This window comes from Manis pentadactyla, chromosome 9 (assembly GCF_030020395.1).
Source record: "Manis pentadactyla isolate mManPen7 chromosome 9, mManPen7.hap1, whole genome shotgun sequence".
NCBI lineage: Eukaryota > Metazoa > Chordata > Mammalia > Pholidota > Manidae > Manis > Manis pentadactyla.
The window spans coordinates 71,803,067-71,821,455 of NC_080027.1; the positions used below are offsets into that span (position 1 = coordinate 71,803,067).

The following is an 18,389-nucleotide window of genomic DNA, read 5'->3' on the forward strand; positions in this document are numbered from 1 at the left end:
ATTTTGAAGGGGAAGAGAAAATGTTTTGTAAATGAATTAAGACTCATATTACTAGACAAAGTGATAAATAACAGAGTGGTATTTAAATATAAATAAACATATAAACTCAAAAGTCGAAGAGTTTGAAGAATAGCCATTGTTTGGTTAGAAAAGGGAGATATGTAAGAATGATCAAGTGTATGGAGTAAAGAAACAAACCCAACTTTCAAGGAGAGAAGCCTCTGTGTCATGTGATCAGCTGGCTAAGTTAGAAGCATAACTATGGTAGAAAGAGGCCCCAGTTGGGAAATGAAATCAAACATTCGGTCTGTGTCAGAGAATCAGGCAAGAGCTGACACTATGTTGAACTAAGCTGCCTATTGGACCAGAATTGCTGTTCCTCACTATGGAATTAACATCCCTATTTTCCCAACCTCTGTTACTATTTAAAATAATAATTTATATATCTTAGGGGGGAAAAAGGTCACTGTTTCATTTTAACTATCTTTCTAAGATTACATAATACCAGTCAATCAGGGATACTGCCAAGCTAGAGAGGGAAGAGAGCCCCTCAGCCATTATTTGCACTGGGGAATCAATACATAAATGGGAGGAATTAATTACCACCAACCTTTCTCCTTTCTGCTCTCTCAACACAAGGCAGTCACATTCTTTACTTCCATGCTTAGCTTAGGACATTCCAGAATGTTTTTTGGAGATACCTACACTATGAAAAAGTTTCACCAATATAACTGACTTCAATTATAACTAAAAAATATAAGAAAAGGGGAGAATATTTATATTCACCAAGCCATGACTATAACCAATAATTTACCAGACCAAGAAGTTCTGGACCAAGAAGTAGGCCAAAAAGTTCTGAAGTTCTGATTTTGTTTGGTCCTGAGCTGGGCTAAATCCTAATCTTTCTTGGGTTCATTTTCTGTATCTGTCTAAAAATAAGGTGGGGAGAAACGTAAGAACAGGGAAATTCTAAAGTTCTTTTATCTCTAAAATTTTAGCCATTTAGTGAAAATGTTTTCATATATGGGAGCTAAGATACTGTGACAGAAGATGCAGACGATGTGGAGCCAGCTGACTTGAGTTCAAATCTTGCCTTTGTCACTTCTCAGTCTTATTTCCTCATGTGTATGACAATAGTATCCACCTTACCTACCTTATAGGATTATTACATAGATGAAATGAGGAAATATATAATAATATATATAAAAATATATAATAATAATGTGTAAAAATGCTTGTTTGTGATAAGCATAAGTCTTTATCTGTTTGTATTTAGTTCTATATCCTACACTAAGAAAGAAATTTTAGACTTGGGGGAATTTGTTCTAGGGATTCCATGTTATCAGAGAAGAGGAAACTATTCACAATTCACAAGTTAGAAGTGTTTGTTACCTGGGTGTTGATTTGCTAACAGTCCCATGGTTGGACAGTCCAGGTTTCTGTGAATTCAGGTGTGGGTAACTGTTATCTGTTATAGGAAAAATATTTAAGATTTTTAAACCAATTTCCTCTAAAGGAAGAAGTGGGGATTTGGCCAAAAGTCAAGGAGCTATGTTGGTTGGTGGTATGTTAGAAGTGGAAAGAGAAGAAAAGAACTGGTTGGGTTGTAGAAAGGATGAAATTAAAGTCTAGACTAAGACTAAGATAAGGAATACCAGCAAAAAGAAGTTGAGGGCCCTGGGAATCACCATTGTAATTCTGTAAAGAGGGCTAGGTGGACCTGCTCTCTAGCTGAAGGAGGTCCCTGTGGAACAAAATCTGAGGTTATCAGACATAAAAAAATATATATTTGGAAAGCTTAGCCAGTAAAACCATTTTTAAATTGTGCTACTAAATGCTAGGACCTCAACTCTTTTTACTGATAATTTGCTATCATTATGATATCTAACTTTTTCTTAAATAAACATGCAATGAATTTCAGAAAGCTCTTCTCAATGTTCCAGAACAAAAAAAAGTTCATTTGTGAAGTCCTGGCACTTTCACTTTTAATATATATAAAATAGGAACATATAAAATTGAATTTAAAACAAGGAGAATTCTAATAAACATGCAAAAATCTATTTTTATTGATTTATAATCACATTATCATAAAGATTATGACATTCACAAATAAAGATGGATCCAGGATTGCATGCCTCTCTAAGAGATGGTAGGCCACAGAGCAAACAAACCACAGCAAGAGTTCCAAAAGACAGGACTAAGCAAGATACAATCTCATAAATCAATGAAACTCAACTCAATTCATCAAGTATGTACTGATTACCAAATAATACCTAAAATTAGAGAGGTATCAAAATACAACTTAATTTACTTCGGTAAAATTGATCCAAATGTATTTCTTATCATTTCAAGTGTTTAAGCTTGCACCTTTCCCTGCACTGAAGACTGTTGCTCAGTTTCTAGACCAACCTTTGCTCCAAGTCTAAGGCTGGGAACCAAGTAACAGCAGCACTTGGGTCCTGATGATAGGCTTAGCCTCATCAATCTGAAGCAAGAAACTGGGAAACAGCATATGCCATGGACTAAAACCAAAATAACTTTTACAGAGGACCTAGAAAAATCTTCTTTTACATCTTGTTATACTTTATCTTACAACTCCTTTTGCAGAATTACTTGACTTAAACCTAAGATTAACATAAGACCTATTTCTAAATATATCATTCTCTGTATTGATATACCTGAATATTATATATATGCATATAGACACAATTCACTATGTCATTCTCCAAATCAGATTTTTAAAATTCTAAACTGAAATTCACATATGTATTTCATGGAATAACTTTTCCTTTTCTTATACTGAAATAAAATTTTTTCCTTTTTTTTTGCACTGAAATAAGAAAAGTTATTTAAGTTACCCCAAATGTAGGTAGAAGCCAAAGATAATTAATATTTATAAAGACTAATATCACAGATCAGGCTTTACACTGTAGACAAAGATTTTAAAAATCATATAGACTTTCAATTAATGTATCTGTCTTTCTCTAATGCTCCTGCTTCACCTGCAGCACATCAGACGAGGTAATAATTTATGATAATCATATGAAAATATACAATTAATATTCATCACCTCTCATTCCTCATCACTTTAGATGATCAGTAATGCAGAGTGAAAATGCTGTCAGATTTCTAATTGCTTTGTAATGGGCTCGAAACAGGGAAATCATTAAAGGCAAACAATCTGTCATTTGTCTGTTACTTTAACTATCTATCACACAAAAAAACTCATTAAAGAAATTGCTAATGAACTATGAAAGACTGTATTCATGCTGCTTCTACAGTAGATTAACAAGTAATACTATGAATTGCTTAAAATATTTTAAAAATATGATTATTTTGTGGAAAGAATATTCAGAAGACATCTATTCTTCAGTATATTTTTTAAGCTAGGTGGTTTCATTATTTTGGCAACTAATCCATCATTGCAGAAATTCCTTTAGCATATAAGACTTGTTTTCATCAGTCTCTAAATATTTAATTAAACTGAAAGGTTGCAAGAAGAAGCTGAAATTCTAAATGTGTTCATTACTAGTACACTGACACAAGGAATGAAAAATAGTACTATAGTAACCCCTTATGCTATGTGAAGAATATTTTTAAAATTTTTATTTTTACCTTCATATCTCCATGGATTTGAACTGTTGAAGTTGCAATGCTTCATTCATCTTAAATAATGCTATCATTATACAAAAAGTCTGTAACTATTGAAATTGAGCATAATAACATTAAACTCTGCATAATGAAATTAACTATTTTGATATTTTTGAAGATATAAACTAATTTGTTGAAGATAAAACTAACACTAAAATCTCTCATAATATTACTTCAAATAATTTGGGGGCAGAAAACAAATCACTTTTTCAGATGACACTCTTAAGTTTTACATGCATTTATCAATGCTACCTTTCTATATGAGGTATTAGTATTAAAAGTATCTGTGATAATGACCCTAACCTAGTTTTAAAATCAATGAGGCATATAAACTAATAAACAAAAAACCCAGAAATGTTATGTTGATTATACAGTCCAGTTGCATTTTTTTTTGGAAAAAAAATATTAAGGTAAAAAGATAACAGTGTTACTAATTACATTTTTCATTTTGCTAATAATGAAGTAAATCATTAATTTATTTCCTATAACAAAACATAAGAATCTTCGTAATAGAGTCAAACTTTTAAAAATATTCGTATCTATTGGAATGTACACAAATTTAAAAACCTAAATGCAGTGACATGTTTGGTCAGGTGCATGGTTGATATACACAAGTGAATTCCAAGCTAACTTCAAAAGGTTCCATGACACTCTAGAAACGTCTTCATTATACTCTCTAATTGACAAACAGACTTCATATCAACTGTTTAACACATTTTAACCCACAAATTAACAGCCCTTGATCATTCACATTAACCTTTCTTCTGTGAGTCAATTACATGACACAAAATTAAATAAACTTTAAAAAATTCTGGCTTAAAAAACTACAATGGAGAAGGGAGAGTGCTTTAAAAATAGCATATAAATGCATATCACCACATGCCTGGAAGGAATCACAAGGATTCAAATTCAAAATAACTGGGAAGCTCACAGAAAAGCCAGAGTGGTCATAAAAACAAAGAGAAGGGGGTAAAGAAGTGAATGGGGAAATAATAAGTTGGGATGTATTCTGATTACTAAAGACAGACAGAAAATGGATTATATACAGTATCTTCAATAAGTTCATGGAACTGTTCAAACATCAGATATGAAGAAGCTAGGAAGACAGGAACAAAAACTTCCAGATAAGATGAAGACCCATAAGATAGTTGAAACAAACTTGAAAGAACATGACAAAGGGAAGTTAAATAAACATGATGATCAGCAACAAGTGTGGTGACAGTGGAAAGAGTATTTACCTCTTTGTCTCTCTTGCTTAGTGCTTTGCCTTGAACAAACTCAATCCATGTTCACTGCTGAAAAGACAAAAGAGAGAATAGATCAAATGAAGACAACCAGTAAGGGTAAAAATGCAAAAATGAAAAACCATTTCCAAAAGATATGGGAGGATTGCTCATTAGAGCTGATTCTAAATACTGTCTAAGGGTTTATGATAGTATGCAAAAAAAGAAAAAAAAGGAAAAAAGGAAGTTTCTCTAATTCTAGCCCTTCATCTCTCCTTTTCATCAAAACATTGTTTAAAACTCAACATTTACATCTTCCTGGATTAGCCACACTTTGATTCAAGGATTTCAGTCACTCAAGTAATGTGCCTTATTCTATTCAAATAACTACAAGCTATTGACTGGCATTTGCACCTGTGTTTCCTCTGGAATAGCACTTTTCACAACTATTCCAGTTGCGTGTTCAGTTGTCTGTCTATCCAGATAAACACTCAGCTTTTGAGAGAACTACAGCAAACTCTGTCTTGTGTCTCTTGTAACAGAATGTGGGACATGTAGTGACACTCCATAAATATTTGTTGATTGAATGAATAAGTGAATGAAGGCTATATATGCACCATATCATTGTGGTTTATTTTTTAAATCTCATCACTAGTTAATTATTGGTGGTTTTTCTATCTTCCCAATATGTTCTAAGTTGTTGTAAGGGCAATCGTCTAATTTCATAACATTCTGTGGTACCTAAAATACATACAGCTTAGTTCACTGATATGAAAATCCTAAAAATTCAGAGGTAAATAAGATCGAGGAAACGGAAGAAGAATTAGTGATACAACCAGTAGAAAAGAAAAACCAATCCTAAGATAAGAAATAATTAGTGAAAGTATATTGCTTATATCACAAATATTATCCATCAACAATTTACTAATGTGTGCACATGATCTCAAATTATGAATTTGTTCATGCATTACGGGCATTAGTAAGTTTATGGGCAAGCAAGTATGAAAGTGACAAGCTGAATAAAAATGTGATTTTTTTGCTATCATTAAAATCAAGGGCTTTAAACTCTTGCTATATCTATATCTACATCTATATCTAACTCTAGTTACATAGTAGGTGGTCAATCATCTTGAAATCAAATATTTAATGTATGTGTACCTTGCTTATATTAGATGCTGACGCCACAGGAATTAAGAAGTCATTGCCATGCTTTTAATTTACACTGCAAACTGTAGTTCAACAAACATTTAAGGTTGGTTTAATCTTTCCAATTCAATAGTTTGTGGCTTTCACGTGCTCTGTTTGCAAATTCCTAAAACTATGCTATGAATTCTTAATGTTCTAGTGTATCAAAACTGAGCAACAAATATTTAACTATTAATAACAATAATACCTAATTTTTACTTAGTACTGAGTACTTCAACTTTGTCATCTCATTTAATCCTTACAACAAACCTATGATAGAGATACTATTATTATTCCTATTTTATAGAGGAAGAAACCAAGGCACAGAGATTAATTAACTTAAAGTGTTCATATAACTAGTAAGAGGCAGAGCAGGGATTCAAACCTTTGCAGAGTGACTCCAGAGTTCATGCACTTACGCATTATGCTAACATAGTTTGTATTGCTGCTAAATTAGTTTTACATAAAATGGATAAATTACCTTTCTGAGATGTGAGAAACAAAGAATATTATAGATACACATTGTTAGAACTCTAGAAAATGTGGCAAGATAACTGGTAAATCCTGCAATCAGAGAATTTAGGGAACTAGGGGATCAGAAACTACATCTAAAGTGTATAATTTCCTATGGAATAGGATGAGTGTAAATGAGAAGTATACACAGTACTTGTTATGAAAGATGAAAGGAGAAAGTAATTTCTAAGGACTGGGACATCATAAAAGGCTTAATGGAAGATAGCTTTTAAAGTGGGGATAAAACTATCATGCAGAAAAGAGCTAGGGTATTATAAGCAAGGGGAAAAATCTAAACAAAATTTTGGATGAAGTACCAAGAAAAGACCCAATTGTTTACAAGTTTCACATATAGATAATAGAAAGGATAAGTTTAGAAAACAAAGAACCATACGGGAGGTACTTGAATGCCAGGTTAAGGAGTTAGGACTTTATCCTCTAGATCTGCCCTGTTCTATACAGCAGTCAGTAATTAGATGTGGCTATTGAGCACTTGAAATGTGGCTAGTTCAAACTGAGATAAACTATACAGGTAAAATACACATCAGCTTTTGAAGACCTAGTATGCAGAAGGAATGCATAATATCTCAATAATTTTTATATTGATTACACTTTGAAATGCTCATATGCTGGATATATTGGGTTAAATAAAATATATTATTAAAATTAATTTCACTTGTTTCTTTATACTTTCCTAATGTGGCTACTGGGAAATTTTAAATCACAAATGGGGCTTGCATTTGTAGCCTACATAATATTTCTATTGGAAGGATTCCTCCAGAAAATAAAAAAATAAAGGGAGATTAGTGAGCAGGGATTCAAAAAAAAGTGTTTTAAGAAGTTCATTATGGTACAAATTAAAAAAAACACTCAGAATTAAACAACCGATCTACTTTTTCAATAAGCTAATGTCAGTAAAGTAAAAAAAACATGGTAGTAGTGAAATGGAACTGCTACAGCTTAAAAATATTTGAGAGTCAAAACCAAATGCAATGTTTACACTTTGTTTGGATTGTGATTCAAGCAAATCAATGATAAAAAGACATATATGATAAAAAATACATCAAGAGGATCATACACCATGATCAAGTGGGATTCATCTCAGAGATGCAAGGATGGTACAACATTGGAAAATCCATCAACGTCATCCTCCACATCAACAAAAGGACAAAAACCACATGATCATCTCCATGGATGCTAAAAAAGCATTCGACAAAATTCAACATCCATTCATGATAAAAACTCTCAACAAAATGGGTATAGAGGGCAAGTACCTCAACATAATAAAGGCCATATATGACAAACCCACTGCCAACATCATACTTAACAGTGAGAAGCTGAAAGCTTTTCACCTAAGATTGGGAACAAGACAGGGATACCCACTCTCCCCACTTTTATTCAACATAGTACTGGAGGTCCTAGCCACAGCAATCAGAAAAAACAAAGAAATACAAGGCATCCAGATTGGTAAAGAAGAAGTCAAACTGTCACTATTTGCAGATGAAATTATATTGTACATAAAAAACCCTAAAGACTCCACTCCAAAACTACTAGGACTAATATCGGAATTCAGCAAAGTTGCAGGATTCAAAATTAATATACAGAAATCTGATTTCCTATACACTAATGATGAACTAGCAGAAAGAGAAATCAGGAAAACAATTCCATTCACAATTGCATCAAAAAAGAATAAAATATCTAGGTATAAACCTAACCAAGGAAGTGAAAGACCTATACCCTGAAAACTACAAGACACTCTCTTAAGAGAAATTAAAGAGGACACTAACAAATGGAAATTCATCCCATGTTCTTGGGTAGGAAGAATTAATATTGTCAAAATGGCCATCCTGCCTAAAGCAATCTAGAGATTCAATGCAATCCCCATCAAAATACCAACAGCATTCTTCAATGAACTGGAACAAATAGTTTTCAAATTCATATGGAACCACAAAAGACCCCTAATAGCCAAAGAAATCCTGAGAAGGAAGACTAAAGCAGGAGGGATCTCGCTTGCCAACTTCAAGCTCTACTACAAAGCCACAGTAATCAAGACAATTTGATACTGGCACAAGAACAGACCCACAGACCAGTGAAACAGAATAGAGTCCAGATATTAACCCAAACATATGTGGTCAATTAATATATGATAAAGGAGCCATGGATATACAATGGGGAAATGACAGCTTCTTCAACAGCTGGTGTTGGCAAAACTGGACAGTTATATGTAAGAAAATGAAACTGGATCATTGTCTAACCCCATACACAAAAGTAAATTTGAAATGGATCAAAGACCTGAATGTAAGTCATGAAATGATAAAACTCTTAGAAAAAAACATAGGCAAAAACATGTTGGACATAAACATGAGCAACTTATTCATGAACATATGTCCATGCACAAGGGAAACAAAAGCAAAAATGAACAAGTGGGACTATATCAGCTGAAAAGCTTCTGTACAGCAAAGGACACCATCAATAGAACAAAAAGGCATCCTACAGTATGGGAGAATATATTTCATAAATGACATATCCAATAAAGGGTTGACATCCAAAATACATAAAGAGCTCATGCAGCCCCAAAAAACAAAAAATCCAATTAAAAAATGGACAGAGGATCTAAACAGACACTTCTCCAAAGAAGAAATTCAGATGGCCAACAGGCATATGAAAAGATGCTCCACATCTCTAGTTATCAGAGAAATGCAAATTAAAACCACAATGAGATATCACCTCATACCAGTTAGGATGGCCACCATCCAAAAAACAACAACAAATGTTGGTGAGGATGTGGAGAAAGGGGAACCCTTCTACCCTGCTGGTGGGAATGTAAATTAGTTCAACCATTGCGGAAAGCAGTATGGAGGTTTCTCAAAAAACTCAAAATAGAAATACCATTTGACCCAGGAATCCCACTCCTAGGAATTTACCCTCAGAATGCAGCAGCCCAGATTGAAAAAGACACATGTACCCCTATGTACATCGCAGCACTATTTACAATAACCAAGAAATGGAAGCAACCTAAGTGTCCATCAGTAGATGAATGGATAAAGAAGATGTGGTACATATACACAATGAAATATTATTCATCCATAAGAAGAAAACAAATCCTTCAATTTGCAACAACATGGGTGGAGCTAGAGGGTATTATGCTCAATGAAATAAGCCAGGCAGAGAAAGACAAGTATCAAATAATTTCACTCAGCTGCGGAGTATAAGAACAAAAGAAAAAATGAAGGAACAAAACAGCAGCATACTCACAAAACCCAAGAATGGACTAACAGTTACCAAAGGGAAAGGGACTGGGGAGGATGGGTGGGAAGGGAGGGATAAGGGGGGGAGGAAAGAGAGGGGGCATTATGATTAGCATGTGTAATGTGTGTGTGGGGGCATGGGGAAGGCTGTATAACACATGGAAGACAAGTAGTGATTCTACAGCATCTTACTACGCTAATGGACAGTGACTGTAATGGGGTATGTGGGGGGTACTTGATAATGGGGAGAGTCTAGTAACCATAATGTTGTTCATGTAATTGTAGATTAATGATACCAAAATAAAAAGAAAAAACATTTATGAGACAAGTAGGGAAATATAAATAAGAACTAGATATTGGATGTCATCAATGAATTATTGATCATTTCAGAGGAATAATGACATTATGGAGATGAAAGAAAAAGTTGGAAAACTAAAGTATGCTTTAAGGTTGCATACTAAAGTATGTTGAGATGAAATGACAAAGCACTTGGGATTTACTCGGGAAAAATGTGTATCTCCTACTTTCCAAACCCAAATAAATAAATAAATACAAATATAAAAAAGGTGAATTGAGGAAACTGAGGTACTGTAATCAGACTTTTCAGAATCTGTTTAAAAGAAGAGTAAAAGAGATAACACAATGCCCTAATGGAATAATAAATCAAAATAAAGTATTCTTACTGTAAAATCTAGAGGATTTGAGCATAACTGTATAAGGAAAGACAAAGCAGTGTAAGGGGTGTTTGAGGGCTATGAAAATTAGAGGGAGTGGGTGTCATTCTCATAGTACAGTATAGGAAGGTATTCTGAACAACACATTCTGTCATTCTGGGTATTTTGTTAGAGCCACACAGAAAGTATGTTGGAACCAGGACTAAAACCAGGTCCTCTCACTCAGTATAAGGTTCTTTGTGTCTACTTGTAAACACGACAAAATTCTATGTAGAACATACTTTATACTTTTCACTCTAGATTTTTTTTTACTTTGGTAGAAAAAAGATTAAGAAAGAAGGAAAGCCACATCTAAGCAGTAACAGCAATAGAAATACCTGAACTCCTTGAAGTGAAGTTTAAATCAGGTGCCAATAAATAAGATGCAGTTTTCACCTCCCAAGTATGATGCAAGTAAGAGAGGTCAATATAAGGTAAGCATCCCAGAGAAGAGAAAATAAAAGGGAAAAACAGAATGGAAGAAAGAGAGAGTGAAGAGGGAATAATCTAACAGAAAAATCTAATTGTTCAAAAAGACATATCCATACCTATGTCTATCACTGTATTATATACAAGAGCCAAGATATGGAAGCAATCTAAGTGTCCATCAGTAGATGAGTAGATAAAGAAGATGTGGTACATATACACAATGGAATATTATTCAGCCATAAAAAAAGAAATCCTGCCATTTGCAATGCATGGATAGACCTAGAGGGTATTATGCTCAGTGAAATAAGCCATACAGAGGAAGACAAATACCATATGATTTCACTCATCGTCGAATATAAAAGCAAAGCAAAACAAAATGTCATTAGGCTCATAGACACTGAGAAGTGACTGTTGGTTACCAAGGGGGAGAGGTTTGGGTGGATGAGCGGGGAGAGTTAGGAGGGTATAGGGGCATAAAAATTCTCAACCATAATATAAGTTGATCACAGGGATAGTGGTTCAGCCTGTAGAAGATAGTCAATGATTCTGTAACATCTTCTTACGTTGACAGCAACTAGTGGGGCTGAGGATTTAAAAATATGATTAACTGTTGAACCACTGTTTTGTCTATTTGAAACCAATACAAGACTGTATATCAACTATACTTCAAATATACGTATATAACTACAACTGTTTCAAAGCGTAACAGCCCTGGGAATACGTAGACTATGTTAAGAGCCCTGTTCTGTTGCTTTCCATTAGCTATTTGGCCTTGATCCTCTCTTTGTTTCCTTATCCACGAAGAGGGAATAGTCAGTCCCGTTTTACTTTCCTCAAGGGGTAGAAGTGAAAGTCGAGTGAGATATTAAATGTGAAAGAACTTTGAAAAATTCTTACTTTTTAACTTGGTTGCTAATATCTAAAAGAAATAATTTGGTTGAATTATCTTTTCCAGAAACATTATTAAAACCGAAAAGAAAACCTTTACTCTGATAGGTTTTAGTTCTTAATTTTTCAATGAAAACATTCTAAGAGAAGTGTAGAAACAAGGGAAGAATCAGATCTCCTCATCCACATACACCTCCCTATACCCCCTCTACCCACCCCCTCAGCCCAAGTACAGTCACCAATACAGAAGAATTGGAAGCGGAGCTGGGTAGGGTAAGCGGAGGAAGCCTTAGGGAAGGAAGAGGAGGCGGGAGCAGGGGAGGGGGGGCTCTCTGAGGAAAAGGGGAGAAGCGACAGTCGAGGACCCGAGACAAGGGAGAGTTAGTACCAGGCGAGGCGAAGGACCCCTTTTCCTACAGCCAGGCACTACAGCTAGTAAACTCCTGGGAAGCGGCTCCTGGTTACCACGGCGACCGCGTCCAGGAGGGCGGAGCGGCGCTTCCAATCGGTGCCGCGGCCACTACGGCTCGACTAGAAACGTGGTCACGTCAGTGCAATGACTTCCGGCGGAAGGAGAAGCAGCTCCCGAGTTTTAGTCCACGGCAGTGGGCCCAGTAGCTCTATGAAGTTTGGTAAGTTTGATACCGAGTGAAGTCATGAGCGGGTACCCGGCGTAAATGGCTGGGCTATTCAGTCGACTGTGAATACAGTGGATTCTCAAGTCCCTATTGTGAGGAGGCTCCAACTGTTTCTCGTTAAGTTCACAGCTGTGGGTAGAGGTTGCCTAGTTTCTGGGGCCCCTGGCGGGGTCTCTTCTACGGGCTGGAATACTGGAGGAGCAGTTTCAGGAGCTCTTTATGAGGTCTGAGCGCCTCTCCAGTAACCGAGAGACTCTTACTCTTTGCCTACTTGTGCTGACTGGTTACATTGCATATTATTCGTTTAAGGTAATCTGGAAGAAAAGAAGTGAACTGGAAAAATTAAGAGGGAGCACTCTCAAATTCATTTTAATTCTTTGGTGTTTTGATTTGCTTTTTTTAAAAAAAATTTATCCATTTTGTAAACACTTATTAAATTCCTCTAGTGTATTTAGTGAGTACTTACTGTATGCTGCTTTTTCTATGAGACTAGTAGAAATACCTTCTTAGAGGGTCATCCACTGCTCAGGTTCATTATTGAATTTTTTTAATGCTGTTGTATATTCATTAACTTAAGATACAAGTGTATATCATGAAGCATGCAACGGGTTTTTTGTACTTGTTTGTGTACACATGAAGTTCTTGTGGCGTTTTGAATGAACATATATACTTCATCAGGTTTGCATTATAATCATGATTTGCCTGCTTAATATTAAAGAACTTAGAAAAGAAGTACTTGCTTATTTCTTAGATCGGAAACTGTAATGAACTCATCAGTATTTCTATTCAGTTGATTTGAGAAGGCCCACTTCTTGTGCAATGGATGATGGCATTTGAGCAGATACCAAAAAAGGATTGGTACAGCATCCTGGAGGCAGACCCATCTGCAAGTATTTCAGACCTAAAACAAAATTATCAAAAACTCATACTAATGGTAAGTCTTTTCTATCATATTTTAAATCATGGTGGTGGGGGTGGGGGAATCAGAGTATGTGCCAGAAATCTAGGTTTCCATTAATGAACATATGATATCCAAGCAGGAATCAAATGCTAATTTGATTGAAAGTTTCTCTTGTAACTTTTGGTGTGCCCAGCAACTGCTTCAAAGCAGTTGTAAAAAAAAATTGTAAAATAAAGTAAGATTATTGTATTGTGAAATTTTGTAATTTTTACACTTTCATACTTGTAAAATAGTGAAAACCATTTAGACTGTGAGTCTAAAATCAATATAAAAAATGTTGATTTGAGGTGGGATAGCATCGTGGTTTTGAGCAGGAGATCTGAATGCTGGTACGATCTTGAATCTATCACTAACTGAGAACTTGGGACAAGTTACTTTCCTCTGTATATGCCTCAGGAAGGATTAAGTGAATAATCCATGTAAAACATTTAGGGATGTGTCATGTAATATGTAATACCCAGAATTGTTATCTGGTAGCCACTAGCTACGTGTGGTATTGAACAGTTGAACTATGGCTAGTCCAAAATGTAAAATAAATGTAAAATGTGCTATAAATGTAAAATACACATCAGATTTTGAAGACATAGTAAGAAAAAAGAATGAAATCTTATCTTTTATGTAGATTGCATATTGAAATGATAATGTTTTGGATATGTTCATTACTTTGCATATTCTATACATACTATATTATATATATATATATATTATATACTATCAAAATTGATGGTTATCTGCTTTTTACGTTTTTAAACATTACATCTGTGGTTTGCAGTTTATAGTTTTCATTATATTTGTATTGAATACTGGTGATTTAGACCAGTTAGACACTGTTTTTCACCCCATTCCATTCTATGAAATGAGTTGTGGAATTTATAAATACAAAGTATCCTTCTGAAATGTTATATTAATTTTTTTCAGCCTATACTGTGACGTTTCTTAAGCCAATGTCAGTAACTCTATATGGCAATTCTAATTAACTCAGTTTACAAAAAGAGTAGAGAACCATTACTTGTATATCATTAGTTGTTTCTCTGGTTTTTATCAAATAGATCTATGAGATTGTACCATAACTATTAATATTTGTTGTGAGAGAGAGTATATATTTCACTGTCAGGAATATACTAATATCCCTGTTTTAGGTAATAAGGTGAACTTAAATGATGTTAAGTTTTCTCTCAGAATTTTTTAAGATTTATGTCAAGTCAAACACCAAAGTGAATGAACCATTTTGGTACCCTCTAATAATGTATCAAGAGTTCCAGTTGCCCTACATTTTCAACATTTCATACTATTATCTCTTTCATTTCTGCTGTTGGGGGTTTCTCTGTTTCGCCACCATTGCCATTTTGGGCAGGATAATGTTTTGTTAAGTAAGGCTGTATTGTGGGTTGTAGGATGTTTAGCAGCATTCTAGATGGCAGTAACAACTAAAAATACCTCCTGGGGGACAAAATTGCCAATCTTTTAGTCCCCATTGAGAACTACTGCGCAGTTCTGTTTATGATACCTCACTGTGCTTTTATTTCTTATTTCTCTGATGTCTAATGATACTAAGCACTTTCTTAAAATGTATTTTTTTATTGAAGTATAGTTGATACACAACATTACATTGGTTTCAAGCATTCAATACTGTGGTTCAGTAGTTACCCATATATTAAATCCTTACCCCAACTAGTACAGTTACTATCTGTACTGCTGACAGATAAGGTGTTGCAGAACCATTGGCTTCACTTTCCATGCTGCACTTCCATCCCCCTAACCAACTTACATTATGATTGAGATTTTTGTGCCCTTTTCTCCCCTTCACCTATTCTACCAAACCACCCAACACCTCTGCTATGGTAACCACCAGTCACTTACTGTCTGTGAGTCTACTGCTGTTTTGTTCATTTTGTCTTGTTTTATTTTTAAATTGCACAAGTAAGTGAAACCTAATGGTATTTATATTTCTCTGTCTGGCTTATTTCACTTAGCATAATACTGTCTAGGTCCATTCATGTTGTTGAATATGGCAGGATTTCTTTTCTTTTTTTATAGCTGAATAATATTCCATTGTGGATATGTACCACCTCTTCTTTATCCATTCATCTACTGATGGACATTTAGGTTGCTTCCATATCTTGGCTCTTGTAAACAATACTGCAATAAATATAGAGGTGCATATGTCTTCTTGAATCAGAGATTTTGTTGCTTTGAGTAAATTCTTTGAAGTGGAATTACTAGCTCATAAGGGATTTCTGTTTTTAGTGTTTTGAGGAACCTCCATATTGCTTTCATAGTGGCTGCTTTACATCCCCACCAACAGGGTAGAAAGGCTCCCCTTTCTACACATCCTCACCAACACTTGTTATTTCTTGTCTTTGAATGGTGACCATTCTAAGTGGTGTGAGTGATATCTCATTGTGGTTTTTATTTGCATTTCCCTGATGATTAGTGATGTGGAACATCTTTTCATGTGCCTGTTGGCCATCTGTATTTCTTCTTTGAAAAATATCTGTTCAGGTCCTCTGTCCATTTTTTAATCGGATTATTTGTTTTTTTGGTGTTGAAGTGTATGGTTCTTTATATATTTTGAATGTTAACTCTTTATCAGATAAATCATTTACAAAATATATTCTGCCACACCATAGGTTGCCTTTTTGTTCTGTTGATGGTGTCCTTTGTTGTACAGAAGCTTTTTAGTTTGATGTAGTCCCACTTGTTCATTTTTTATTTTTTTCCCTTGCCTGAGGAAATGTGTCCAGAAAAAAGTTGCTCATGCTTATTATGTTTAAGAGATTTTTGCCTATGTTTTCTTCTGAGAGATTTATGGTCTCATGTCTTATATTCAGGCCTTAAGTCCATTTTGAGTTTACTTTTGTGTATGGAATTAGATAGTAATCCAGTTTTATTACCTTGCATGTAGCTGTCTGGTTTTTCCAACACCAGCTATTGAAGAGACTGTTGCTTCACCACTGTATATTCCTGGTTCCTTTTCATATATTAATTGACCATTTATGTGTGAGTTTGTATCTGGGCTTTCTGTTCTGTTCCATTGATCTATGGATCTGTTATTGTGCCAGTACCATACTGTCTTGATTACCAAAGCTTTGTAGTATAGCTTGAAGTCAGGGCACATAATACCCCTAGCTTTGTTCTTCTTTCTCAGGATTGCTGTGGCTATTCAGGGTCTTTTGTGGTTCCATATGAATTTTAGAACTATTTGTTCTAGTTTGTTGAAGAATGCTTTTAGTATTTTGATAGTGATTGCACTGAATCTGTAAGTTTCTTTGGGCAGGATGCCATTTTGACAATATTAATTCTTCCTATTCAGGAGCATCGTATAGATTTCCATTTATTTGGGTCTTCTTTAATTTCTCTCATGAGTGTCTTACAGTTTTCCAGAGTATAGGTCTTTCACCTAGTTGGTTAGGTTTATTTGTAGGTATTTTATTCTTTTGATGCAATAGTGAAGGAATTGTTTTCCTGATTTCTCTCTCTGCTTGTCTGTTATGATATAGGAATACAACAGATTTCTGTGTATTGATTTTGTATCCTGCAACTTTGCTGAATCCAGTCATTAGTGCTAATAGTTTTTTGGAGGAGTCTTTACTGTTTTCTATATATAGTATGTCATCTGCAAACAATGACAGTTTTGCTTCTTCCTTACAAATTTGGATGCCTTTATCTCTTTGTTTTGTCTGATTGTCATGGCCAGGATCCTCACTATTATGTCGAATAGAAGTGGTGAGAGTGGACAGCCTTGTCTTGTTCTTGATTTTAAAGGAAAAACTGTCAGCTACTTGCTATTTAGTATGATGTTAACTGTGGGTTTGTCATATATTGCCTTTATTATGTTGAGGTATGTTTTCTCTGTATCCGTTTCATTGACAGTTTTTATCATGAATGGATGTTGAATTTTGTCTAATGCTATTTTAGTATCTATTGAGATGATCATATGGTTTTTATCCTTTTGTTAATGTGGTGTATCACATTGATTGATTTACAAATATTGTACCTGGTTAAGTACTTTTTAATGTGACTATTAGGCATTTGTATAGTTTTGTGAAATGTTTTCTTTAAAAATTAAGTAGATTCTTTGTCTTCTTTATATTGTGTATATTTTCTCCTAGTCTATGGCTTGCCAACTCAGTTTGCTAATTATGCTTTTTGATGAGCAGAAGTTTTATCTTGATGAAATATAATTTATTAAATTTTTACTTTATGGTTAGTGCTTTCTATGTCTTCTCTTAGGTCTTTGTTCTCCTAGAACATTAGAAAATATTCTCCTTTGTTTTCTTCGGAAGCTTTATAGTCTAGTTTTACCTTTAGAACTATGATTTTTGTCTATAGTGTCGGATGGGAGGTCATGTTTTACTTTTCCCTCAGTATGGATATCCAGTTGTTCATCATTTATTGAAAAGATTATCCTTTTTCCATTCGATTGTCTTGATAGTGTGGGTCTATTTCTAGACTCTATTCTATTTGATATATATGTCTATTTTTTTTACTAAATCCTCTCTCTTGATTACTCTAGGTTAATATTCAGTTTTAAAGTCACAAAAAGTTAAGTTCTTCAATTTAATCCTCCATTTCAAGTTTATTTTTGTTATTTTAGTTTGCTTGCATGTCCATAGAAATTTAGAGTCATCTTGTAAAATTCTGTTTAAAAGAAAAAAACCATGCTTGATTTTAATTGTGGCTATGTTAAATATATATCCATTTTGGCAGATTGGACATTTAACAATATTGAGTCTGCTAATCTATGAATATATTGTCTCTCTCCATTACTTAAGTTATATTTAATTCCTGTCAGAAATATTTGAGAACTTTGTGTTGTAGTACACACATTTCTTTGTATTTATTTCTAGTTTTTTGATATTTTTAGTTACAATGTAAATGTATTTTTTAAATTTCATTTTCCAGTTATTGATTGATAGTATATTTTTATGTACTGAGCT

General features: G+C 34.3%; 2 protein-coding genes across 3 annotated transcripts in view; one reads left to right on the top strand and one right to left on the bottom strand.

The window, feature by feature from the left end:
• DCDC1 (doublecortin domain containing 1) overlaps positions 1-12,320 on the bottom strand; it is a 427,548-nt gene extending 415,228 nt beyond the window's left edge. The window contains exons 1-2 of the mRNA XM_036891914.2: positions 12,239-12,320; positions 4,890-4,946 (exon numbers count right to left, since the gene is read on the bottom strand). The gene's annotated coding sequence lies outside the window, so the exon portion shown is untranslated. The remainder of the gene's footprint in view (positions 1-4,889; positions 4,947-12,238) is intronic.
• Positions 12,321-12,400: 80 nt separating this feature from the next.
• Positions 12,401-18,389, top strand: part of DNAJC24 (DnaJ heat shock protein family (Hsp40) member C24) — a 57,093-nt gene continuing 51,104 nt past the window's right edge. The window contains exons 1-2 of one of the 2 annotated variants that reach the window (XM_036891839.2): positions 12,401-12,482; positions 13,240-13,422. In XM_036891839.2, the coding sequence (XP_036747734.1) occupies positions 13,312-13,422 (111 nt within the window). In that variant the 5' untranslated portion in view covers positions 12,401-12,482; positions 13,240-13,311. The remainder of the gene's footprint in view (positions 12,483-13,239; positions 13,423-18,389) is intronic. The other variant, XM_036891838.2, reaches the window with a different exon arrangement.